This window comes from Apodemus sylvaticus, chromosome 22 (genome assembly GCF_947179515.1).
Source record: "Apodemus sylvaticus chromosome 22, mApoSyl1.1, whole genome shotgun sequence".
NCBI lineage: Eukaryota > Metazoa > Chordata > Mammalia > Rodentia > Muridae > Apodemus > Apodemus sylvaticus.
The window spans coordinates 39139951-39166566 of record NC_067493.1 but is presented as its reverse complement, the minus strand read 5'-3'; the positions used below and the strand labels follow the sequence as shown (position 1 = coordinate 39166566).

General features: G+C 45.9%; 1 protein-coding gene and 1 non-coding gene across 6 annotated transcripts in view; one reads left to right on the top strand and one right to left on the bottom strand.

The window, feature by feature from the left end:
- Positions 1-20837, top strand: part of Rabgef1 (RAB guanine nucleotide exchange factor 1) — a 40953-nt gene extending 20116 nt beyond the window's left edge. For 4 of the 5 annotated variants that reach the window (XM_052168534.1, XM_052168533.1, XM_052168532.1 and 1 more), the window contains exons 4-9: positions 6925-7094; positions 13159-13240; positions 14455-14587; positions 16270-16361; positions 18035-18291; positions 19331-20837. In XM_052168534.1, the coding sequence (XP_052024494.1) occupies positions 6925-7094; positions 13159-13240; positions 14455-14587; positions 16270-16361; positions 18035-18291; positions 19331-19729 (1133 nt within the window). In that variant the 3' untranslated portion in view covers positions 19730-20837. The remainder of the gene's footprint in view (positions 1-6924; positions 7095-13158; positions 13241-14454; positions 14588-16269; positions 16362-18034; positions 18292-19330) is intronic. The other variant, XM_052168531.1, reaches the window with a different exon arrangement.
- On the bottom strand, positions 9488-9594 carry LOC127673433 (U6 spliceosomal RNA). The gene has a single exon (XR_007975166.1). It is a non-coding gene; the product is annotated as a U6 spliceosomal RNA (small nuclear RNA).
- Positions 20838-26616: the final 5779 nt, after the last annotated feature.

Sequence of the window (26616 nt, the reverse complement as noted above, 5' to 3'; positions counted from 1 at the left end):
GGCCTTGTTTTGTGTGTGTGTGTGTGTGTGTGTAGGACTCAAGTTATATTAGGCAGCTGCCTGTAACTGCAGCTCTAGGGGCTCCCAGTGCCTTTGTGGGCACCTTTGTGTATTCACACACACACACACACACACACACACACACACACACACACACACCCAAATAATACAAATAAAATTTAAGATATTTAAAATGCTGTATAAAGAAGTCATTAAAGGTATAATGATTCAGGCTCAGCTGTTAAGAGTACTGGGTGTTCATATAGAGGACCCAGATTTGATTCCCAGCACCCATGTGATAACTCTAGTTCCAGGGGATCCAGTGCCCTCTTCTGATCTCCTTGGTCACTGGACATAGAAATGGCATACAGACATTTATGCAGGTAAGACATCCATACATATAAAATTAAAACAAATAAATGTAATCAAAGGCTCAGTTGTTCTGTCGGTGAACTTATGAAGAGGCTCAGAGCAAGGCTGGGAAGACATTGGTTATGTCCCAGTCTCACAGCCCTGGTGCTGTTGCTCAGGACTTAGGCCAGGAAGTCTGAAATGGTGAGAGAGACTGAGAGGAAGCGCTGATGCTGGCAGGGGAACTGCTTTTCTAGAACCCCCACCCTTTCTAGAGTAATATTTTTTCTGCATATGCAGGCCTTTTTTTTGTCTAAAGGAGCAAAGTCCTTGAAGCATATCTGGCCTGTGAAGTGCTTAAGTGTTGTCTAGGATGTCTTGGTCCAACTCTGGTGATTCACATGGAGCTGAGGCCAGGAATCACATTCACTCCCTTGTTCTTTCTTGAAGCTATTTTGGAGTAGGGGAAAGAATACGATCAGAATGTGATTGTATGAAAAGAGAACCAGTTATTTAAATTCAGAAGTGTGGCGTTGAGCCAGCACAGCACCCCAGTTGATAAAGGCACTTCTTTCCAGGCATGATGAGTGGGGTTTGTATGGTCCCCAGAACCCAAGTAATAGAAGGAAGAGACTGAGTCCTTGACCTCCATAGGTGCACTGCAACATGTGCACACTCAGACATAATTGCACACGTGTGCATTTACACACTAACCAACCAGCTAAGGAAATGTTAACTTAAACATTAAAAAAGATGCTTGGCCTTGTCATCAGTTCCATCTGAAGGTTGTACAACCAGTGGTCAACTTTGTTCTCTGTGACTTTATTTTACTTCCTTAGTATGTGGAGCCTTTGCCCTTTTTAGTTTATTTACATTAGCAACACAAAGAAAGCTCTTGAGCCCAGGGAGCTTGATTGCAAACAAAGCACAGGCTTCTAAGGGATTTGAAGAATTTGTGTGTGTGTTGTGTGTGTGTGTGGGGGGGGGGGTGCATGTGGGTCTGTATGTGCATTTGTGTTAGAGTAGGTGTTGGGACTTAGGTTGACACTGGGTATCGTATTTGATTATTCTCTACCTTATTATTTGAGACGGTTCTCTCAGTGAACCTGGGGCTCACCGATTGGGAAGACTGACTGCCAGGGAGCTCCAGCGTCTGCCACCCCAGTGCTGGCATTGCAGTCACATGATAGTCCTCCTGGCTTTTTTGGTGGATGCTGGGAATCACATTCAGGCTCCCATGCTTATGTGGCAAATAATGACACTCTGCACCTCCTCATATTGTCTTTATTCTTCATAATCATTCAGATCCAAAAGGTTTATTCTCTTCATATATCAAAGAGGAAATCTGATGTAATATTTGGTCTATCTGACAGACCAAATAATACTTGATTAGTTGATACTCACTGACTTTTAATTGATTGACTGAGGTCAGATCTCACTGTATTCCCATGCTGGCTTCAATCTCCTGGCAGTGAGTCTGTTGTCTTGCATCCTTCTTTTTGGCTTTTTTATTGTTGTTATTAGTAGTATTACTATTATTTATGTGTGTGACTCTATGCATGTGAGTTCCATCTCCACAGAGAGGGCGTTGGGCCCACTGGAGTTGAGTTATGGATGACTGTGAACCATTCAACATGGGTGCTTCTGGAAGAGCAGTATGTGCTCTTAGTCACTAGTGATCTTTGTTTGTTTGTTTGGTTGGTTTTGTTTTTTTCCGAGACAGGGTTTCTCTGTGTAGCCCTGGCTGTCCTGGAACTCACTCTGTAGACCAGGCTGGCCTCGAACTCAGAAATCCGCCTGCCTCTGCCTCCCAAGTGCTGGGATCACAGGCGTGTGCCACCACGCCTGGCTCACTAGTCATTCTTTTGAGCTCCTCCTGGGGATTTAGGAGATGGAACAGATGCTGCAGTAATAAAAGGATGGTCCAGGGTAGTTACAAGGAACTGGCCTGGGCTCGAGATCCAAATATGTTTTCAAATCCCAGCTCTTTCTTTTACTAACATGTGGCTTTGGACAGCTAAGTGACAAGTTTTCTAAGATTCCTATGTAAGGTGGTAATACCACCCAGCTCATGAAACTGTTAATGAGCGATTGAATCCACACAGACAGACCCTGTGCTCCTTGAATGATAGCTGAAATACTGCTCTCCTTGTGGCTCAAGCTCACTGGGCTACAGAGCTCTTTAAACCTTTGAGCTGGGTGACGGACAGCTCGAGAATCCTGTTTGACTGGATGGACTTGAGCTGTAAATTGTTTTCATTTGAGAAATACAAGGTGAGTGTAAGCTGATGTACAAGCTTCATTGTTTGGCCCCTAGTATACATTACAGGTGTGTCTCCTTGGTTGGTTTGTTGGTTTTGTGATTGGGCAAGCACTGATAGAACCAACCCAGTCTTCTAGCACTGAGCTCCACTCCAGCCTAGCCCCCTTTGCTTAAATTTTAAAAGGGGATTTGAGGTAGACTACATTTTTTTAAGACCAGATCTCACTTTGTGTCCCAAGATATCCTTGAACTCCTAACCGTACTCCTGCTTTAGCCTTGAGATATAGGTCTGAACCAGTTTGCCCAGCTGAGGACTTTTCCCTTTGTTGATGTATGCTAGTGAAACCTTGAAGGAGGTGACTGGGTTTTCTCTGTCATTGGCCCTGAAGCTCTCAGTCTCCACATAGTCTAGGGCTTGGCATTCTTTGAAGATCTGCTCAGTGCTCTGCCATAAGGGAGTCAAGCACATTGACTTGAGTTCAGTTCTGTCCTTAACCTTAAGCCACTGAAGATCATTGAGGTTTCTAACCATGTTCAAAGCTTAGTTTCTTCCTTTGTCAGTTTTGTTGCATGGAATGTATGTTCTGCTTCAGTTTTTGAGCACTCTATTCATTTCAGTTTAGCCATATTGATTTTATTACACACACACACACACACACACACACACACATACACACACACACACACACATACACACACACACACACACACAGAGAGAGAGAGAGAGAGAGAGAGAGAGAGAGAGAGAGAGAGAGAGAGAGAATGAATGTGTATGTGTGGGGAGGCCATGCTGGGCATGTGAGGCTTAGAGGACAGTGTTACCTGTGGTTTTTCAACTTGCCTTCTTGGCACAGTTGCTGGGTGCTGCCATCTCCCACCTGGAAAAGCATGTCCTTATCAATACTCTTAGCTCCATAGCTCCCACTTTCCCTAAACTTCAGTGGCTAGTCCCGTCTAGCCCCTGCCAAACATCCCTGATAACCCGCCCATAGTAGTGGCTACAGGCCCCAGCTCTCCTGCGACCTCACATGGCTGCTGGGTTCTTCTCCCTCCAAAGCATGACAAAACTCCTCTCCTTCCTTGCTTGCTGCCTCCTTTCCTCCAGGGACCCGGAAGTCCTGCCTGTACCTTCTGCACAGTAATTGGCCCATGGCTTTCTTTACTTATCAAGAACCAATTGGGGAACAGGACCTTAGCATCAGCACCACTTCTACAGGACAGTGTATGAGAGTCATTTCTCTCCTTTCATGTGAGGGCTTTGGGAATCAAACTCATGTTGTTAGTCGTGGCAGCAAGTTTCTTTACTTGCTGAGCCATCCTGCCTGCCCAAGTGTTGTATTTTTCCTCTTCTCTCTGACCTCCTGCTTTGACAGTCACTCAGAGAGAATTGTTGAATTTGTTTCTTGTTCCTTACATTTCTGATTTTGCTCCTTGCATTTTGAAGCTGTGTTGTTAGATACCTGTTTAGGATTGCTGTGCCTTGGAGAGTTAACTTTCCATTGTGGGATGCCCTTCTTTGTGGGTGGGAGTAAGCTTCTTTAGATTATTTGACTGTATCTTTTTCCTACCTTTAGTGTCCCAGTTCACATGTTGGGACATGGGATCTTACTTTGTAGCCCAGGCTGGCCTAGAATCCATATTCCTCTTACCTCAACCTCCTAAGCATTGGATCGCTCTGCAGCTTCTATACCCAGCTGGACATGTGGGTTTTAGCTTTGCTGATTATTACTGAATTGCCCCCTTTTAAAGTTCCGACACTTAGGCTCCTGCCTACACAGTGTAAGAAGCTGTTGTGTTCTTGTCAAGCTCCAGTTGCAGATTTTGCCTTAGTTAGGGTTTCTGTTGTTGTGAAGAGACACCATGCCCAAGACAACTTTTTATGGTCTTGTTTATTATCTAAATTATGAAGTTAACTTTTGAATGGCATCTTCTTGTGCTTTAATTTGTATATTTGTCCTGCATGAAGTGCCCATCTTCCTGGTAAGATTGTGGGTCTTGGGACTGGAGAGATGGCTGCCTATTAGGATGTCCTCTCTGTCTGTGGTTCAGACTCACATGCAAAGCACTGATATACATAAAATACATAAGTAATTCCACAATCTGTCTGTCTATCTAGTGTGAGGATTGGGATATGTTCCCATGTGGTAGAAGTCAAGTTTCTTTTTCCTAAATAGTATGGTTTTAGGCATGGTAGCCCATGCCTTTACTCCCAGAGTTTAGGAGATAGAAGCAGGCAGATCTCTGTGAGATCATCCTGTATTGTACATAGTGAGACCCTGTCTCAAAAACAGACAAAATTAAAGTGTGAAGTTGGTAGATTTTAATATGTTTTGATTTCTTTTTCTTGTGTGATGTGTTGGTGCACACACTTGCTGAAGAAGCTGAGGCAGGAGGATCCTGTCTGAAAAGGAAAAATCAGACAAAATATCTCTATCTCTAGTCCCCCCCCCACCCGTGTGTGTGTGTGTGTGTGTGTGTGTGTGTGTGTGTGTGTGTGTTGATAGACTCTTGCTATATATAGCTCAAGCTGGTGTCAGATGCACTGTGTAATCCAGGCTGACCTAGAACTTGATCCTCCTGCTTCATCCTCTTGAGTGCTAGAATTACAGGCATGTGGCAGTGCACCCAGCTCAATGCATGTTTACTCCGAGCAGTGTGACCTGCAAACTGAATGGTGGGGGAAATAAACTGGCCTTTTCTCCTTTCCACTGCTGTGTGTCACCTGATGCCTTCCTGCCTCCTTTGGTGGCTGTTCCCACGCTGGTGATCAGCAAGAAAGTTGTTGAAGGGTGCTGTTTCACTATCAGTGTTAGTGATTAAAATGCTAATAAACAGTTTCTTCTGTCTATCCATGTTAGTGATTAAAATGCTAATGAGCAGTTTCTGTTAAGTATTCTATTTGCTTTCTGTTTTAAAAAAATGAAAAAATTACGGCCGGGCAGTGGTGGCGCACACCTGTAATCCCAGCACTCTGGGAGGCAGAGGCAGGCGGATTTCTGAGTTCGAGGCCAGCCTGGTCTACAGAGTGAGTTCCAGGACTGCCAGGGCTACACAGAGAAACCCTGTCTAGAAAAAAAAAACAAATCCAAAAAAAACCCAAAAAAACAAAAAAAAAAAACCAAACAAAACAAAAAAAAAAAGCGAAAGAAAAAAATATTAGTTGGGTATGTGTCTGTGGAAATAACATTACAAACTTGTAGAGTTTTTTTCCTTCTACCTCTCTGTGGGTTCTACAGATAAATTCACACCTCTGGGCCTGTGTGGCAAGCATTTCCCCTGTTGAGCCATCTTACTGGCCCATTTTTATTTTTAAAATTTTTTTTTATTTGAGAGGTAGGCACTAGTACTTTTCCACAGCACTCAGTCATCTCTGAGGAACTGTGACTTCAGGGCCCCTTCATGTGCTGCCTTACAATGAATTATCCTGCCTTTCTACATCATTAACTACCTAGCACAGCTCTTAGGTTGGTAGCACAAATGTGAGAGTCTTTTTTAGCACTTAATTTTCCCTTTCTAATTTAAAAAAATTATTTATTTTAAATAATTATTTATTTACATTTCAAATGTTATCCGCCCTCCCCAGTTTCCCCTCTGAAAATCCCCTATCCCATCCATCCTCCCAGCTTTTTCTATTTGTTAGTATATTTTCTGGCTCTCCTTTGTAGCTCTGGTCTGGAACTCACTGTGAGAGATCCTCCTGCCTCTGCCTCTGCCTCTGCCGATTAAAGGTCGTTGACACCATACCCTGCCCTGTATTTGTACTTTTAAGAGTTGTTATGCTGTATGTTGAGTAGAGAACAACGCAGAACTGTTCTGTGTTTGCACCCAGTGGATCTCAGGGAATAAATTCAGGTTGCCAGGCTTGTACATCAGGCTCTTTACCTGTTAATCCACTGGTCATCTGTACATAAGGTTTTGGAGACAGGGTCTTGTGTAGCCCAGGCTGACCTCAAACTCCCTAGGCAACTGGGGATGACCTTAACTGACCTGGGTCTTCCTGCTTCTACTCCCCAGTGCTGGCATCATCGCTTCCTCCTTGCTGGGGCTGGGACCCAGGGATTCCTCCATGCCAGCAAGCACTCTGCCAGCCGAGCCGCAGGCCCAGCTCTGCTGAGCATGTTCACATCATGCAGTTTTATCTGCTTGCACTTCCTAATTTTTCTTACTTTAAGGAAACTCATACAGGTGTTTAAATATAAAGTGATATTAACTTTGATTAAACATAATTTCAGTAACCTTGTTAGCTACACAGAGTAATTCCATACATCAATCTTCTGGGTAACAAAACTTACTGTGTTTAATTTTCCCAGCAGAAATTCAGGAAGCCAAAGCTCCCAGTCCCTCCATAACCCGGCAAACCAGCATTGAGACGGACCGAGTGACCAAGGAGTTCATAGACTTTCTCAAGACCTTCCACAAGACAGGCCAAGAAGTCTACAAACAGACGAAGATGTTTTTGGAATCAATGCCTTATAAAAGGGTAGGCTGACGCTAACCACTTGGAAATAAGAGCTGTGGTTTAGGGAGGGTTAGGGGAGCTGTAATCTTCTACACCTGAGAAGAACAAGGTGCTAGTTACCTAAGGGCGGCCTTTTAGCTCAGCTAACACCCGACTCCAGGCTAGTACTTTTCCACTGTGCCCTCAGCATCTCTGAGGACCTTCTGCAGCTAGAGGGACAGGCTGCCTGGCTTGTACCCTGAGCTAGTGCAGCCTGCCTGCATAGACCTCTCGCTCAACTGTCAGGCCAGGAGCAGGAACTAGACTTCGTTCCTTGTTACCTGTTTCCCTTTTTGTATTTGGACCTTTCTTCTGCCCTTTATTCCCCAGCTAAGGCAGGGTCTCACTGTCACAGCTGTGGCTGGCCTGGAACTCACTCCATAGACCAGGCTGGCCTGAACTCAGACCCACATTTGAGCCAAAGGTGTAGCCACCATGTAGAGTTTTAGTATTCTTCTCTGTGTTTGTTTAGAGAAAGGGGGAAAGAAAGGAAGGAAAGAAGGAAGGAAAGAAGGAAGGAGAGAGAGAGAGAGAGAGAGAGAGAGAGAGAGAGAGAGAGTGTGTTCCAGGCTAGTCTTTAGCTCCCTGGTTCCTGCCTCAACTGTCACAGTGCTAGGATTACATGCACCACTATGCCTGATAGGGGGTTTATTTTGTGGGGTTTTGAAGAGGGGTATGGACGTGTAGCCTAGGTCACACTTGCCATAGGGCCTTCAACCCCCACCCCTACCCAGCCTCTGGGATGCTGCTGTCATTTCCAGGTGGCATCTGCCACAGTGCTTGTTCACCTGTGTCTTTAGTCCATAATTTCTTATCCGTAATTTCAGTTTTCATAATTCATAAAACTATTTGTGAAAGATTTTGTTTTGTAAGTAAAAATAAAGTCTTTTCACATTCTACAATATTAACTCAACTAGCTCTACCAGTGCCTTCTGGGAGGGGAAGAGAGCTTACAGGAGGGGCGGGGCAGTGTTCCCCAGGCAGCTGCTGTGAGCATGCTCCAAGGGAGGGCTTTCCTTCCTGCTCTTCAGGGTGTTGTCACCCTGCGGTAGACTGTCTCTTTACGTGTTTGTGGAGAAACAGTGACATTTGGAGTACAAGCAAGCTGCCACTAAGTGTGTGTGTGTGTCTGTCTGTGTCTGTAATGACATTGAGCTGTGTGTGTGTGTGTGTGTGTGTGTGTGTGTGTGTGTGTGTGTGTGTAGTGATAGGCTTCTTGAATGTATAAAAAATCAAGTTTGAGGTGGTTTTGCACTGTCAAGAGTGCAAAACTCTAATAAAGTTGCATTTACACTGTAGTATGTACAAAATATATACTACTGTGTTTATATTGTACTTACAGAAACACTGATCAACTGGGTTTGTTTTTCTTCTTCTGAGAAGCATAAACTGCCCTAATTCTGTAAGCACTTAATTGACTTTTTAGTGAGTCTGTGAAAATAAAGGAGCAAGCCTAGTGGTGGGACACGCCTTCAGTAACAGAAGTCTGGAGCAGAGGCAGGTGGATCTCTGTGTTTAAAGTTAGTGTGGTCTACATAGTGAGTTCTAGGCTAGCCAGTACAACACTGTCTCAAATGAATAAGTAAATAGAGAAAACCAAAGCGGCACAACACTGTGCTGCCTGTCAGGGTGTCCATCACCGATCGGTAGACCTGATGAGCTTCAGACTTCAACTGTGTGAAGGCCTGCTGGACAGCTCATTTTCTCTAATACACCAGCACCAGCTGTTTTCGTGCTAAGGCATCTAGTCTTTTTTTGTTTTTGTTTTTTTGTTTTTTTGGGTTTTTTTTTTTTTCGAGACAGGGTTTCTCTGTGTAGCCCTGACTGTCCTGGAACTCACTCTGTAGACCAGGCTGGCCTCGAACTCAGAAATCCGCCTGCCTCTGCCTCTCAAGTGCTGGGATTAAAGGCTTGTGCCACCACTGCCTTGCAGTTTTTCTTTTTTAAGATTTACTTTTTTTTTTTAATATTTTTATTTTCTATATTCGTTGTTTACATTCCAAATGATTTCCCCTTTCCCGGATCCCCCCTCCCCATATGTCCCATAAACTTTCTTCTCTCCATCTCTTCTCCAATCACCTCCCTCCTTTTTCTCTGTCCTTATATTCCCTTCCAATGCTAGATCAATCCTTTCCAGGATCAGGACCCTCTCCATACTTCTTCATGGGCGTCATTTGTTATGCAATTTGTGCCTTGGGTATTCAGGGCTTCTGGGCTAATTAATATCCACTTATCAGAGATTGCATTTCATGTGTATTCTTTTGTGATTGGGTTACCTCACTTAGGATGATATTTTCCAGATCAAACCATTTGCCTAAAAATTTTGTGAATTCATTGTTTCTAATTGCTGAGTAGTATTCCATTGTGTAAATATTAAAAATATGGAACGCTTCACGAATTTGCATGTCATCCTTGCGCAGGGGCCATGCTAATCTTCTCTGTATCGTTCCAATTTTAGTATATGTGCTGCCGAAACGAGCACAGATTTACTTTTTAAAATGTGGGTATTTGTTCTAGGCCAGAAGAAAGCACTGAATCTCCTGGCATAAGAGTTAGAGGCAGTTATGAGCTGCCACATGGGTGCAGGGAACAGAACTCCACCCCTCTTCAACTACAGCAAGTATTCTTAACTGCAGAGCCATCTGTCCAGCAACCACCTCTGTTGTTTTTAGCCATCTTATCACCTACTGGGTTCTCTTTCCTTCTCATTGATCTTGAACTCGTTACCCCCTGAATACTGAGATTATAACTGTGTCTCACCACAGTTATAACCTCACACTAGCCTGGTCTACAGAGTGAGTTCCAGGACAGCCAGGGCTACACAAAGAAACCCTGTCTCAAAACACCAAAAAAAAAAAAAAAAAAAACTAAATAATAATAGTAATCATCATCATCATCATAAGACTTAAGCTTTAGTTGGTAGACTAATGACTGTGGGTTCAAGGGTATATGTGGTCACCTGTGTAGTGCACTATCTGTAGCTTTCCTTTGACCTCTGAACATAGCCTCATGTCTCGAGTAATTTTATTTTAAAGATTTTTTTTTATTATTTTGTGTGTATAGATATTTTGCCTGCATGTATGTCTGTGTACCCAGTGTTTGCATGGCCCATTGAGGTCAGAAGAGGGCATTGGATCCTCTGACACTGGGTTAGGTATGAGCTGCTATATGGGTGCTGGGAACAGAAACTGGGTTCTCCAGAAGAGCAGCCAGTGCTCTTAACTGCTGAGTCATCTCTCCAGTGCTTCAAGAGTGCTTTTGAAGGATGGTGAAAGGCGGGCATTGAGGCGCGTGCTTTAATCTGTACCGTCAGGACTGACAGAGGCAAGTGGATTACCTCTGTGAGATGGAGGCCAGCCAGAGCTACGTAATGAGACCTTATCTCAAAAGGAAAGGAAGAAAAAAAGCACAGAGGAGATGCAGAGAGACGATCCTCTCAAAACCCTCTTATCTAATTCAATGACGCCTTTTCAAGTGTGTTTATGTGGAAACTCAACCGTGCTATTAGGGTGGGCGTGCTGATGCAAGGGCATACTTTAAGCCCTTGGGAGCTGAGGTGGGAGGATTACTCGTGCCCACAAATTTGAGACTGATTTGGATAAAATAATGAGAGCCTGTCTCAAAACTAAAAATCATATGCTGGGTGTGGTGGTGAATGGCTTTCATGTCAGTGTGTGACTCGGAGAGCAGTGAGTTAGAGGCTGGCCTGCACTGAAATGTGGGGTGGAGGACAGCCAGTGCTCTTAGCCACTGAGCCAGCTCTAGACCCTTCATTTTTTTTTTTTTTATTTTTTATTTTTTTTTCCGAGACAGGGTTTCTCTGTATAGCCCTGGCTGTCTTGGAACTCACTCTGCAGACCAGGCTGGCCTCAAACTCAGAAATCCGCCTGCCTCTGCCTCCCAGAGTGCTGGGATTACAGGTGTGCGCCACCACCACCCGGCTTTAATTCGGGTTTTAAAACACGATTTCTCTAGGCTGGAGAGCTAGAGAGGACCCGGGTTCAATTCTCAGCACCCTTGGCGTGGTGGACCTGACACCTTCTTGCTTCTGAGGGCACCAAGCATGCATGTGATGCACATACATGTGTGTAGCAAAGACACACCAGTTTTCCTATGAGCAGCTATAGTATGTGATCACATCTCCTAAGAAAGTGGTCAATTATAATATAGGATCTTTTGGTCATTTCATTGTTTTTGTTTTGTTTTGTTTCTTAGAGAGTCTTTCTATTAAGATTTGCTACTGCCTTGCATGATGGCTTCCACCTTTAATCTCAGCACTTGGAAGGCAGAGGAGGGTGGTTTTTTTTAAGTTCTAATCCTAGGACAGACTGGGCTATGATAGAGAGACCCTGACTCAAAAAACAAACAAGAAAAATAACAACAATAAAAAAACAAGGGCTGGAGAGCTGGCTCAGTGGTTAAGAGCACTGGCAGCTCTTGCAGAGGTCTAGGGTTCAGTTCCCAGCACCCACACAGCCACACACAGCTGTCTGTAACTCCCATTCCTGGGCTTCTGACACCCTCATACATACATTCAGGCAAAACATCAGTGCACATAAAATTAAATAAGCACATGAATAAAACAGAAACAATTGCTACTAGTTACTTTATGTTAACTTACTTATGGAAAAGGGTTTTTTTTCTGTTTTGGTGAAGAGATTATAGTGTGAAATGTATCTTCATCTTCACTCACACTTCCCCAGAATAAATGGAAAGATGTGGGCCCTTCTGTAACTTAAATTTTGCTGAGCATTTCACGGGCATGTATTTATCTGTTTTTGAAATGAGGTCTCCTGTAACCTAGGCTGGCCTTGAACTCCTGATCCTCCTGCCTCTCCCTCCAAGTGCTTAATCACATGGTGTACAGCGCTGGTTTACACTGTGCTGGAGCACTCTACCCACTCAGCTACACTGCCAGCACCCTCTTTACTGGTCTAAACCAGATAGTAGTTTGACCTTTCTGGTTACTGTTAGAAACCAGAAGGATATGGCTAAAAGGAAGAGACTCATCAAAACAAGCTTTAATTCTTGAGGAAGTTGGGAGGAAGTAGCACAGACTTGGTCTAAAATTAGAAGCAATGCGTTCTCACTTATACACAGAAGCTGAAAATGTTGACATCGTAGGAACAGATTGTAGAACAGTGCCTCCAGGTACTGGGCAGCACGGAAAAGTGGTGAGGAAAGGAGGGCCAGCAGGTACAGGGTTAAACCTCCAGTGCTCCAGTGCTCCTGTGTGTGTGTGTGTGTGTGTGTGTGTGTTTCTGCATGGCAGTTTGTGGATATGCGTGCAGGTGGCCACCGAGGTCAGCAGAGGGTGTGGGGACTCAGAAGCTGTAGCTCCAGGCTGTTGTGAGTCGCCTGATATGGATGCTAGAACTTGATTCTGGTCCTCTGGAAGAGCAGCAGGTCCTCTTAACCTCTGAGTCATCTCTCCAGCCTTTCTGATGTTCTTAAGCACAGCAGGAAAACTATGGTTGTTGACACATAGCCATACATGGTGTATTCCAAAATAATGAGTGGAAAGGAATTCGAATATTCCTGCTACAGCACATTGACAACCTAGGATCATATGCCAAGGGGGCCTTGGTCCGTTCGCTGCACCTTGTATAGAAGAAGTATCACGATACCCATGAATATGGAGATACTAGAGGGCAATCAGCGTTTCTTTAAAGTGAAAAAAATAAATGAATATTTTAAAATTTAACTCAAAATGGATCCAAAACCTACATGTTACAGCTATTAAAGTCTAAAAAGAAGTTCAGCCTACACGGTAAGACCCTGTCATGAAGAAATTAACAGTAGTAGTAATAGTAATAAGTACTAATAGTGAGGGAGATGATGTAAATGAAATAGAGTGTGCACAAATTGTATGTACATACAGTGATCTGTATCGACTATCAGTAGTAGAGGTTTCTTTTTTGCAGGATATGTAAGTTCTTTTAGAGTCAGCTCAGTGCAAAAAAAAAAATGTGTTTTAGAGACTTGTTCAAATTTGGTGTTCTCAGACTTATCAGCTGCTCACCAACCTGTTGTCTGTTGATTCCAGGATTTAAGTATCGAGGAACAGTCAGAGTGTACTCAGGATTTTTACCAGAATGTGGCTGAAAGATTGCAGACCCGCGGGAAAGGTAATATGTTGTCAGCCAGCTGTTGTGAGGCAGCCGGTTGTAGCTCAGGTAGCTGCCCTTGCCTCCTCTGATTGGCCTGGCTGGCACCAGAGGACTGCACTGACATTGGCTTGCGCCTCACACCCCGTCGCAGAGCCCTTGAACGCCTCCCTATGTATGACCTGGGCAATTAGGCAGTGCTTTGAGTGATATACTTCCTATATTGTGAGTAAAGTGGGGAAGCTCAGAGATGCTCAGGCAGTGTTCTGTTCTGTATGAATCCCCACCTTGGAATTGCCATTCGGGGAGTCATTGTTCACGATGACATAAACCTAAGGGAGAGAGAGGGAGCAGAAAAAAATTGCGCCTCACTGACTTACAGCTTTAGGTTTGCTTTGTAGAGATCCTCCTGCCTTCTATCGACACTGCACTTGAAGATGCATTTCACATATGTTTGATGTCCACATGCATGCTTCAGAGAGAACAAGGTGGCTTTGTGGAAAACCACAGAGGGAAGGAGATTTGCCAGTGCTTGGCAGCCTTGGGAACTGCAAGTGTTTTACCAGTGTAGCAATAGAGAAGGCCCCACAGAAGTCTTCTTACTAGGCAGCGCATATTCCTGTTAGGTTCCAGTGAACCAGTTCCAATGTAGGTGGGAATTCTGTGTGATGGAGTTTAGAAAGTTGTTAATTTTTTTTTTTTTGGATTTTTTTATTTTCGAGACAGGGTTTCCTTGTGTAGCCATGGCTGTCCTGGAACTCACTCTGTAGACCAGGCTGGCCTCGAACTCAGAAATCCACCTGCCTCTGCCTCCCAGAGTGCTGGGATTACAGGCGTGCACCACCACCGCCCGGCTGAAAGTTATAATTTTTTTGTTGTTGGTTTTTTTGTTGTTGTGTTTTTGAGACAGAGTCTCACATAGCTTAGGCTGGCCTCTGACTTGTTGATAGGCAAGGATAACCTCATGTTCCTGATCCCCCTGCCTCTACCGTCCAAGTGCTAAGAAGACAGACATGCACCACCCTGCCTGCTTTATACAGTGCTGTGGACCCCAGGGCTTCATGCATAATGGGGCCCATCTCCAGCCCAACTAGTTATGAATTTTTAAAGAAGATTTTTAATATTTCTTTACTAGGTGTGTTTATAGATTTTTTTCTGTATGGAAAATACTACAAAAATAAAGTCTGGATTTGAAGTCCTTGTCTTGAGCTGCTGTACCGCTTTGTATATTCCAGTGCCTCCAGAGAAAGTGGAGAAGATAATGGATCAGATCGAGAAGCACATCATGACCCGTCTGTATAAGTTTGTCTTCTGCCCAGAGACTACCGATGACGAGAAGAAAGATCTCGCCATTCAAAAGAGGATCAGGTGATGGATTGCAGTGTCTGCTCTATCTACTCTCTTATCAGTAGATAATGGAATGATAGTCTGTGGCTAACAGTGCAGTGCGTGTGGGTTTCCAGCCTTGGAAGGAGCAGCATGAGCTTCCCGGCCAGGCTTATGATAACCTGCTCTTCGGTCTGGCTGGAGAGGACCCATGTTGGCTATGTGAGATCATTCTAGATCCCTAAAAGTTTCAAGGAAAGTCCAGTGGGAAACTGACTGTCAGTCTCTAGGTGGTGGAGGACGTCCATCTTTCTTCCTCTGTAGGCACGACTTTGGCAGTCTGAACTGACCGACACATTCTCAGGGACTTCATGGGTGAACCCAGACTTCGCAGTTCAGCAGCAGTGGAACACTTAGAGATAAACCTGTGTTAGTTATTTCTTCACTGTTGTGGAGAAATACTTGACAGAAACAACTGAAGTGAAGGAATTATTTTGGCTTGTAGTTCAGGAGGAACGGCCCATCATGGTGGGGAAGGCAGAACTAGGGCAGACACAGAGCTGGAGCTGCCTTGGACTCCACAGGTCAGGAAGCCTCCCCTCCTCTCTTCCTCGTGTGTACATGAATGTGCCTGGGTATATGCTATGTGTGCCACGGGCATACGGGGAGCCATGGAGGTCAGAAGAAGCATTGGGTCCCCTGAGTCTAGAGTTACAGACGGTTGCGAGCCTCCCATGTAGGTGTGGGAAACCGAACCCAGGGCCTGTGTAAGAGCAGACAGTGCTCTTAAGCTCTGAGCCATCTCCTAGCCCTCTTTCTCTTGTTTTTTTGAGACAGAGTCTCACGTAGCTGAGGCTAGCCTTGATCCCCTGATCTTCTTTCTTCTACCTCCCAGCTGCTGGGATTACAGGTCTGCCCACCATGCTTTCCTCCCTTCTACTCCGCTTGAGCCCCCAGCCCATGGATGGTGCCCCTGAAATTTAGGGTAGCTCTTATCTCCTTAGTTAATCTTCTCTACAAGCCTTCACCGCTGAGTCCAGGGTGTCCTCTAGGCCATTCTAAGTTGAGTCAAGTTACCAGATTAACCATCACAGCACACAGGGTGCGTTCCAGGGCTCAGCCGTACAAAGACTCTAGGGGACCCTGTGTCCTTGGCTGAGGACCCCAAGTGAGGTCTCAGACAAAGGGGCTGGTAAGTACATGGAGATGCGACACCACAAGGGAGGAGTTGACACCAGGCAGACGCAGGCTAGAGCCCCGAGGGGTGGAAGACTGAGGGGTGGGCTCAGAGCATTCACCATGCTGACGGAAAGCTCAGCAGAGGCCTGCATACAGGCAGGGTGAGCCAGGAAGTGGCTGAGGTTGGGGGACACAGGTCTTCCTCTTCAGGGGCTCTAGAGTCTTGGCCATGGAAGGCAGGGTGTAACAGTGCAGGACCAGCTGTGGACCGTGAGGACAACAAGCACAGGTTCCCAGCCTTCACAGCAGAATCTCCTTTGAGCCAGGACACTCTGCCCTCTGTCCCCTGCTGTGATAGGGACAGAAACATGTGGCCTCCAGGGTTTTCCTTGCTGTGTCAGCTAATCTTAGAGAGGTGAGAGTCATATGCTTGAACTTGGGGTTGCCTAGGAAGGCAGTGCTCCCTCGTTTTGATTGGAGGAACAACAAGATTAGAGTCTACCCTCTGTTCTCAGACCTCTTCCTGACCACCCCTGTCTCTGCAGGGCTCTGCACTGGGTGACACCTCAGATGCTCTGTGTCCCTGTCAATGAGGAAATCCCTGAAGTGTCCGACATGGTGGTGAAAGCGATCACAGGTCAGTGTGGCTAACCTTTCTGTCTGAATGTTCTCCATGGCTTACCATGATGCTGCAGTATAACCCATAGGAAAGCCCTTAGAGATCCCCCTCCTTCCCTCCTCCCTTCCCTTTTTCCTTCCCTCCTTTCCCTCTTTCCCTCCCCCTTCCTTCTCTCCCCCTTCCTTCCTTCTCTCCTCCCTTTTCTCCTTCTCTCCTCCATCCTCCCTTCCCTCCTCCATCCTCTTCCCTCCTCCCTTCCCTCCTTCCTTCCTCCATCCTCCCTTCCTTCTTCCTTCCCTCCTCCCTTCTCCCTCTTTCTTTCTTTCTTTCTTTTGCTCATTCAGTTAAGACAGGATCTCACTATGTAACCCTGGCTAGCCTGGAACTTGCTATGCAAGACCCGGCTAGCTTCAGACTCAAGATCTGCCTGCCTCGGCCTCTGCTACCTGAGCTGGGCGCTCCACACTGCAGCAAGTAAGCTCCTTCCTGTCTTGTTTTGTGATGGAGTTCTCTCCTTTTCACTTGAACTGATTTTGATATTTAAAAAAATTATTGATTGGTTGATTTTTTTTTTTTAATGTACATTGGTGTTTTGCCTACATTGTGTGTGTGCAACTGGAGTTACAGACGGTTGTGAGCTGCCCTGCAGGTGCTGGGAATTGAACCTGGGTCCTCTGGAAGAGGAGCCAGAACTCTTAACTGCTGAGCCACCCGTCTGGTCCCATTCTTCTGATATTCTCTTTAAAGTAACATGTCCCCTCCTCCACCTCTGTCTGTCTGTCTGTCTGTCTGTCTTTGGGGCTGTGAGGACAAAGAACAACATATGGGAATCAGTTCTCTCCTTCCACAGTGTGTGTCAAGGGGATTGAACTCGTACCCGTCAGGCATTGCAGCTGTGCTGTTACATACCAAGCCATCTGGTGCCCCAGTGTCATCCTTTGATCCTTGAGATAAACTAAGGTCCAACACAGCTAGAGGTGACAGTGACTGCTACTGCTCTTGTCCACTCAGCCTACTCTCTGCTTTCCTGTCTGAGGAAGGCCTTGTCTGCGGCCGAGAAGCGGCGGGCACAGTGAAGACTTTCTAAACTGAGTATAGAGCTGTGTTGGGAGAGGCTGGGGATGGACCTCAGCTGACGGAGCCCTGTGTTCCATCCAGTATGCTGGTGCACATCCACCATCTCAGCAGTTGGGAGGTCAAGGTCATCCTTACTACATAAGGAATCTGGGGCTAGCCTGGGCTATAAATATAAGCTTCAGTTGAAAAGATAAAGACACAAAAAGCAAGTGAACAATAAGAAGCAGTGAGACACGTTTAAAACCATGTTCTCCTTTTCCATGGGGCTCCAAGGCTTCTTGGGCAGAATTGTTTCATTCCCAGTCTGCCTTCTGCTGGCTTCATGATCGTGGGTAGTCAAGCAGCCCCTCTGACACTCTCTGACCCATGTTTGAGGTGGATGGTGCTTTGGGGAGCTAAGTTCCCCTATACTAAGTTAACTGCTGGAGTGCTGGATAATGGAGACAGCTCTGGATCCTAGAGGACTAAGCCTATTGCTGCTGTCCCCACGCTGATGCAAGGATGGTCTTACTGTCTCTCTCTGCCTAAGCATCCTGTGCTGAGATGCCAGGTGCGCACCAGCAGTTGCTTCTTATGTGGTAACTGCCTCACGGGGCACTGCCTCCTCTTCACAGACATCATTGAGATGGACTCGAAGCGTGTGCCTCGTGACAAGTTGGCCTGCATCACCAGGTGCAGCAAGCACATCTTCAATGCCATCAAGATCACCAAGAACGAGCCAGCCTCTGCCGATGACTTCCTGCCCACCCTCATCTACATCGTCCTGAAGGGCAACCCCCCTCGCCTACAGTCCAACATCCAGTACATCACTCGCTTCTGCAACCCCAGCCGGCTCATGACGGGCGAGGATGGCTACTACTTCACCAACCTGGTAAGAGGTGGCTCCTGGAGGCAGGAGAAGACCCAGGAGGGGATTTACCTGAGGGAGGTGAGAGGCTGGCCTTGGACCCCTGACAGCTTAGAGCTCCCGAGGATGTATGCCTCTCAGAGTGGAGGTGACCATGACCAGCCTGTGCCCATGTTCTACCGCCCTGCACTTCTCCAGAAGTGCCTCTCACTCAAGGCCGCTCATCTCTTTGAGGAGTTGAGATCCGAGGAGAGCAGGCTGTCCGGCGCCAGTTGCCTACTGGGCACCAGCATCACTCCAGCCCCATGTGCTCTGCTGCAAGGAGGAATTCACTGACACCAGTGTTGCTGACTTAATCCCTCCAGTGGAGATTCAGCATTGCCATGGACATAGCATAGGCCCTTTTTGGAAATGAAAGTGCACTGGGTGTAGAAGCTGTTTTGGCTCTGAAAGCATGTTTCACATGTAATAACAGGAGCTCAGGGTGAGGTTAGAGCAGGTATCACAGACCCGGGAGTGCTCATAGGTGGGAAACAGCTGGACTGAGGAGCTGTGAGAGGCTAGAGAAGGTGGAATGGAGAGCAGGGGACACAGTCTGCTGAGGAACAGGGAAGTAGAGCTGTGAAGCTGTGGAAGATTCTGGAACAAGGGGAAAATCAAGTGTCCAGAAAACTGGGCATACCGGTGCATAGAAGCAGCTGAGAGGATGGGTGGGCAGATCAAAAGCGCTGGGTTACATAGTGAGTTCCTGTCTAAAAAGAGGACAGCCAGGCCTCGTGCCCATGCCTGCAGTCTCAGGACTCCAGAAGCAGACGTACCAGGATCCAGAAGACTAGGAATTCAAGAGCATTCTTGGCTATGTAGTAAGTTTATGGCTAGCCTGGGCTACTAATTATCTCTGAGACAGGGCAGAGGATATATAGCTTGTGACAGAGCTCTTGCCTAGCATGCACAAGGCCCGTGTTCAATCCCCGGTATTAGGAATGGTGAAAGATGGAAAACTCTGCCTGAATTCTTACAGCCTTTCTGCCTGACTACCATGCGGTTCTCTTTTTCTCTGCAGTGCTGTGCTGTGGCGTTCATTGAGAAATTAGATGCCCAGTCTTTGAATTTAAGTCAGGAGGATTTTGACCGGTACATGTCTGGCCAGACGTCCCCCAGGAAGCAGGAGTCTGAGAGTTGGTCCCCGGAGGCCTGCTTAGGTGTGAAGCAGATGTATAAGAACTTGGACCTCCTGTCTCAGCTGAGCGAGCGGCAGGAAAGGATCATGAGCGAAGCCAAGAAACTTGAAAAAGACTTGATAGACTGGACAGACGGGATTGCCAAGGAAGTTCAAGACATTGTTGAGAAATACCCACTGGAGATCAAGCCCCCGAACCCACCCTTAGCAGCCATCGACTCTGAGAACGTGGAGAATGACAAGCTCCCTCCCCCACTGCAGCCGCAGGTGTACGCAGGCTGATGGCTTGCTCGGCCGCGTGTCCTCGGGGCTGATTTCAGGAGCTGCTGCGTTCCACTGTCCAGGTCTGGGATATGAGTTAACTGCTAAACTTTCAAAGTATTTTTAAGGTACAGATTTAGGGATTGTTTATTTTTTTTCCCTAGCAGGGGAGGCTTAGTAAGTAATAATGTACTATTTATTTGAGTTGGTGGAGTAGGTTGGCGTGAACTGTCACTCTTTTGTGTCCTCCCTGATTTTCCCATGGGCTTCCTCTGTGGTAGACACTGTTGTTGGTTTTGGGCAAACACTGCCTTTTAAAGGATAAGACAGATGCTATAGAGTCTATGTTGAAATGAATTCTATGTTCCCACACTCTTCAAGTGTGAAATAATTTTGTAATTGTAAAGATAGAAGATAATGTTAATAAGTAAATATGTAAAATTGTAAATATGTAAAAAAAAAATAGGGCTGGGGAGGGGTGATATCGGTGTGCATGGCATTTCATGAGCTGATTTGTTTTTTTTTAGGTGAAAATGAAATATATTGAATGTTTGCCTCTAGCACCATTTTATTTGGTTTGTCCCACTAAAAATAATCTAAAAAATTTTGAGCTTTAACAGGACATTAGCACTAACTGCCCTAACTCTGAGGTTCTTTCTGGTACATGTTAGGAAGTTGTGACACCAACTTTTAGGTCACATACAGAATTGTTTTGGGACCCTGGGGAGGTGACTCAGTCAGTAAAGTACTTTTCACACTGATGTGAGGACCTGAGCTCCCTGTCCAGCCCCCATGTGACAAGCCGGGCATGGTGACACACACTTGGACCAGCACTGCTGGGAGGCAGAGAGGGGCAGGTCCCTGGGGTGGGTCTCTCACGATGAGAGATCCCTTGTAAGCAAACAAATCAAGATTGAAGGAGCCTGAGAAATGACAGCCAAGGTTGAAACTCTGGCCTCCACACACCCACATACGTGCCTGTGTCCCTCCACACACCTGTACCACACACACATGAACACGTGGAGTTGCTGATTAGTACGGTTGACTTTGAACTGTGCTTGTAGCCTCCTTTCCCTTGTTTATCCAATAAACTTCCCCCACAGCGTTGTGGGGGCTGTTGCCTTTTTTATTTGGTTGGTTTTTGTTTTGCTCCCTGGTCTTTTGAGACAGGCTGTTGCTATGTAACCCAGGAAGCCCTCAAACTTGTGATCCTCCTATCTCAGCCGACCGATGTTGGGATTCAGACAAATTATCACTGAATTCTGAGATACAGAGATGTGGTTGTGGATGGAAGTTGGATCGAATGAATAAGGCTATGGGAGTTGACAGAACTTCTCAAAGCGTGAAGCAAGTGGGTGCCTCGTGCTCTTCACAGCCTGCCTTAACCTTGTCAACAGCTAACAGAGTCAACAGCTCTCACAGACATCTCCCGGAACTTTCAACCTCAGAATTGACAACTGTGGCCTAAGATTTTCTTGTTATGGCAAGACTGCCTTGTACATTGTGGGATGTTGTGTAGGATTTCTAGTTTCTGAACTCAGTAGATGCCAGCAGCCCCCTATGTTTCTAGGAAAATGGTCTCCATTCATGTGTGGTGTCAGGTGCTTTATAAGCCTGGTACTCTGGAGGTGGAGGCAGGAGGATCAGCAGTTCAGATCGTCCTCATACACAGTGAGTTTGAGGTAAGCCTGGGCTGTAGAGATCCTGTCTCAGAGGGAAAGAGCCAGGCAGTGGTGGCGCACGCCTTTGATCCCAGCACTTGGGAGGCAGAGGCAGGCGGATTTCTGAGTTCGAGGCCAGCCTGGTCTACAGAGTGAGTTCCAGGACAGCCAGGGCTATACAGAAAAACCCTGTCTCAAAAAAACCAAAAAATAAAACATGAGAGAGAGAGAGAGAGAGAGAGAGAGAGAGAGAGAGAGAGAGAGAGAGAGAGAGAGAGAGACTGACTCTGGACATTATCTAATGTCTCTAATGCTAAAAATCCCTGGTCTTTTGTCAGCACGCGGGTTATGCACCTGGTAGTTACTACGCTCTGACCAAAGGATATTGCACTGATTATACAGTGTAATGTTACTTGATGTCTTCCTCTGTGAGGCCCTGCAGGGGAGAATCTTCTCTAATCCCTGTGGATTTTTTTAATAACCAGATTATACCACAGATGGATGACTCTTCTAATGGTTATCAGTACCTCTGTGAAATTAGGAGTTCCTCAGGACACCATTCATTCTTCAACAGTGTCATGCCATTCAAGTGGCTGGGAAAGACTTTCTTTCCTAACATATTTTCCTAAATGTTTACTACAAATATGCAGTATAATAATTTTGTAATAGAAGTAGGACAAGAATGTAACTTTAAAAAAGTATTTCTTTTGTTTTTAATTATGTCTCTGTGTATGCATGTGTGGGAGTGCAGGTACTTATGGAGGCCAGTAAAGGGCGTCAGATCCCCGGGACCTAGAGTGACAGGCAGCTGTAGTGAGCTATGTGGTTTAGTTGCTGAGAACCAAACTCAGGTCTCCTGCAAGAACAATATATACGCTGGTAACTGTTGAGCCATCTCTCCAGCGTGAAATATAAAACTTTAATGCTTTATGAAAGCTAATATTAAATATACCAGATTTGACGCATCGGGAGTTGCTAAAGACATAGAGCATTTGAATCAGCTGTTCCCCATGTTTACCCAGAAAGCAGCGAATGGCGGTCGGGTGCCAGTGAATTGGCTGAGGAGATGGCTCAGTAAGTAAAGCTCACAAGCTTTGCAAGTGTGAGGCCCTGGGTTCAATCCCCAGAACCGTGTTAAAATCCTGGTGTGGTGGGACATTCTTGTCATCTTAGCTCTGAGGAAGTGGAGGCAGCCTGGTCTGCTTGGAGAGTCCCCGGCCAGTGAGAGACACCATCTATCTTCAAAAAACAAGGTGAGTAGCATTTGTCCAGAGGAACTAATCAAGGTTGATCCCTGGCTTTCACACCCATGTATGGATCTTCTTTGAGATTAATGTGGCCTTGAGGTATAGCTCAGTGGTTGAGCATTTGACCAGAATAACGTGGGCCCAGGTGATTACAGTAGCTAGCATACTTTCCTTTTCTTTATTTTCTCTACTTTCTAGGTGCTAATTCAGGTCCACATAGGCTACATTTTCCTGGAAACATTCAGTTCTTTTAGTTGTATGATGTTAAATATAATAATCATATCAAGGCTGGCAGGGTAGGGGCAGAGGAACGAGTTCAAGGTCTGATCCCTAGCACTGAATAAACAAACAGAAATAGTTCAGTGTCAGCCTTGGTTATATTAGGAGTTTGAGGCCAGCCTAGGCTACATAACATCTACTATAAAAAAACAAAACAAAAAACAAATAAATAAGAAGTACCTGTCAGCTTCTTACAAAAGCTGACCTGTGAGTTTCTTGCTCGCTGAGTTTCAGTGGATATGTCCCTGGGCTAGTGCTTGAGATAATGGTTTCATGCCTCAGGTAGAGGTACAATTTCAGCATCAGGACAGTGGTCAGAGATTCTGTTTTCTGAACAAGAACGTGTGGTATTGCTGGATATAGTGGCACAAGCCATTAATCCCAGCACCAGGGAGGCAGAGGCAGGTGGATCTCTGGAGTTTTGAGGCCAGCGTGGTTTCCAGAGTTCTAGGACAGCCAGGACTACACAAGACAGAGGGTTTTTTGTTTGTTTGTTTGTTTGTTTGTTTTTGTTTTTAAAGAAACACTGTCTCAAAAAACAAAAACAAAAACACAGACAACAACAACAAAAGAAAGTCTGGTATTTATGTACTGTGAATGTGATTTGAATCAAGTGTTGGGAAAGATGTCTCTATCAATAAAGTTTCACGATCCATCCTTCTTCCAAGTAAGTTAATGTTTGGTTCCTTACTACAAACAAAAAACAAAAAACAAAAAAACATAAGGGCTGGAGAGATGGTGCAATGATTAAGAGCACTGCTCTTCCTGAGGTCCTGAGTTCAGTTCCCAGCAACCACATGGTGGCTCCAAACCCTCTGTAATAGGATCTAGTGCCCTCTTCTGGTGTGTCTGAAGACAGCTACAGTGTTCCCAAATAAATAAATCTTGTTGGGGGAGGGGAGGAGGAAGAGAAAAGAAAAGATGACATTACTTAATTAGTAATTAATTACTAATATTTTTGTCACTGTGGTAATGGTTTGGAGCTTTAAGAGACAGCTGTTGAAGATTGGTAATTAGTTTTATGTTGCTGTGACAGAAGTCCCAACTTAACAGCTCACGGGAGGGAAGGTTTATCCTGGCTTCCTGGTTCAGATAGTCTCAGTCCGTCATGGCAACTGGAACACAGAATGGAACTCCTTACTTGGTGGCAGGCCAGGAAGCAGCTGCTGGAATGCTAACTGCTGACCTGTAATCTCCAAGGCTGTCTCCTTCCGACCCATGGCCATTAGCCAGGGATCACGTGATTAGACACATGAGCCTGTGTGCACACGGGAGGACACGTCACACTGTTGTTATTTCCAGTGATCACACACATGAACCTGTGTGGACATGTCACACTGCTTTTATCCCCCTACCTAGACCCCCTGTCACCATCTCTTTTGGCAGGCACCAAATACTTCCCTCCCTCACTGTACCTTGCTGCTACATGTCTGGAACTATTAGAACACTTTTGGGGGGGGGTCTTTTAGGTAGGTCTGCTGGAGAGGTACCCCAATAGTCCTATCCACTGCCTCCACTGAGCTAGAAAAAGGCAGAATGTTTACTGTCTTAACTCCATAATAGCTGTTAGGATTACCTCTTCAGAAGGGGAGGGTGAGATTTGACTAGGCAGCTTAGAGCAAAAGGTCCAAAAGAAGAGTAACCAGTTTCTCTCTTGACTAAAAGCCAGATGCCCGCGGCCACGGCAGCCTTCCCAGGGGCCAGAGCTGCCAAAGGTGTCTGGGGGACTCTGATCTCAGATAGTGTTCTTCGGTGTTTCTAGGGTTATGTGGTGGTAGTTCCTTCCTGGGAGAAGAGGTAAGCTCTGTCTCTCTCTAAGGTCTGAATGACAAGTCAGGGCACAATTCCACCCGAGTCCAGGGTTGCCGGTGAACTTAGTGGGCTTCTTTACAGGAAGATGGGGGGTTGGTTACAGGGTGTGGATGTTCCTCCGCTCACCAGCCACACCTGGGAAGCCTTGTCCAGCAAGGATGAGGGCTCCCATAACCACAAAGATGTAGCCCCAGCCCAACACCTCGTGTGCAGAACTGAAGAAAGGCCAGAGTGAAGGTGTATATGGCAGATGATGGGAATTTGGCCAAGCCTTCCCTTGAGTGTGAATGTGGACAGTGTGTGCAAATGTGAATACGTGTGAAGGACCGGTTAGTGTGTGCAAAAGGCTCACAGCAACCGCAGCTTCATTCTCCCAAATGTTTATAGCTGAAGACTGTTTGACTCTAGACCCCTGAGACTAGCTAATGCCGCCGCCTCTTCTGGCCACAATAAAGGTGCGGAGGTTCTGAGTTGTTGCTGTAGCCGGGACCACTCCGTCAGAGTGCCCACAGCTCACCTGACTCCAGATTTTTTCTGTCCATGCATTGTAACCTTTTCTTCCTTGCTTGCTTGTTCCTAGCCAAGCCCTAGCCACGTTGAATGCCACCAGCTCTGTTCTTCCCTGGTGTGTGCATGTGTGTGGATGCGTGCGTGCGTGCGCCAGATTTTTTCTGTCCATGCATTGTAACCTTTTCTTCCTTGCTTGCTTGTTCCTAGCCAAGCCCTAGCCACGTTGAATGCCACCAGCTCTGTTCTTCCCTGGTGTGTGCATGTGTGTGGATGCGTGCGTGCGTGCGTGTGTGCCTTCGTGTGTGCCTCCTGACTCCAGCTTTTCGGTATTTGTGTCGATCCTTGGTTCATTCCCTCATCATTCCTGGTGAAGGTCAAGTATCCACTGAGCTGGGTGTAGCATCCTCTGTCCTTCCCTGGTGTGTGAGTGTGTGTGTGTGTTTGTGTGTGTGTTTTAGGGTGGGATGTCAACTCTCAACAATAAACCCATCTGGGGTGCTATTTCCCAAGGGTGGGGCACAGCTGAAAGTTCAAACATGGAGGTCAGACCAGGTTAGCTCTTCAGAGGACGAGAACTGGTGCAGTAGTAGGTGAGGGCTACCGGGCGGTGGTGGCACACGCCTGTAATCCCAGCACTCTGGGAGGCAGAGGCAGTCGGATTTCTGAGTTCAAGGCCAGCCTGGTCTACAGAGTGAGTTCCAGGACAGCCAGGGCTATACAGAGAAACCCTGTTTCGGAAAAAAAAAATCCAAAAAACAAAAAACAAAACAAAGAAAACAATAGTAGGTGAGGCTTGTTAAGACAAATCTTCCAGTCTAGAGAACATAATCTACAGCCTGGGTGGAACTAATGTTCCAGAGAGGCCTGGTCAATTACCTGGCCAAGGGGCCTCCTTTGGAAGGCAGGCTTAGTTTAAGCCATGCTAAAGAGAGGTATGGAGGTATTTCTTTGTCTTAGAGCCCTCTTCCAGAGATTCATTGAGACCACTCTCATAAAACAGCCCCAGTCACTTACCATAATAATAATTTACTATTTATAAAACTTAGAAAGTCTGTATATGCTGGTCAGGTTTAAAGAAAAAAATGTATAATGGAATTGTCAGAGTTTTGTTTTTTTCCTATCAAAGAAGGCCAGTATTCCATACACCATCTTGGTTTTTGGTTAGGTGGTTTTGTTTTGTGGTTTTGAGGCTGTGACTGTCCTGAAAGTCACTCCATAGTGAGACTAGGCTAGCCTTGAACTCACAGAGATCTCTGCCTGCCTTTGTCTCTGGAGTGCTGGGATTACAGGCATGCAAAGCAGAAAATACCAGGGTAATCAAGGAAATTGTGTGCACAGATGAAGGTAAAAAAAATGCATGCTGGGGTGGGGGTGGGGACATCCTCTTAGAGATGAGGCA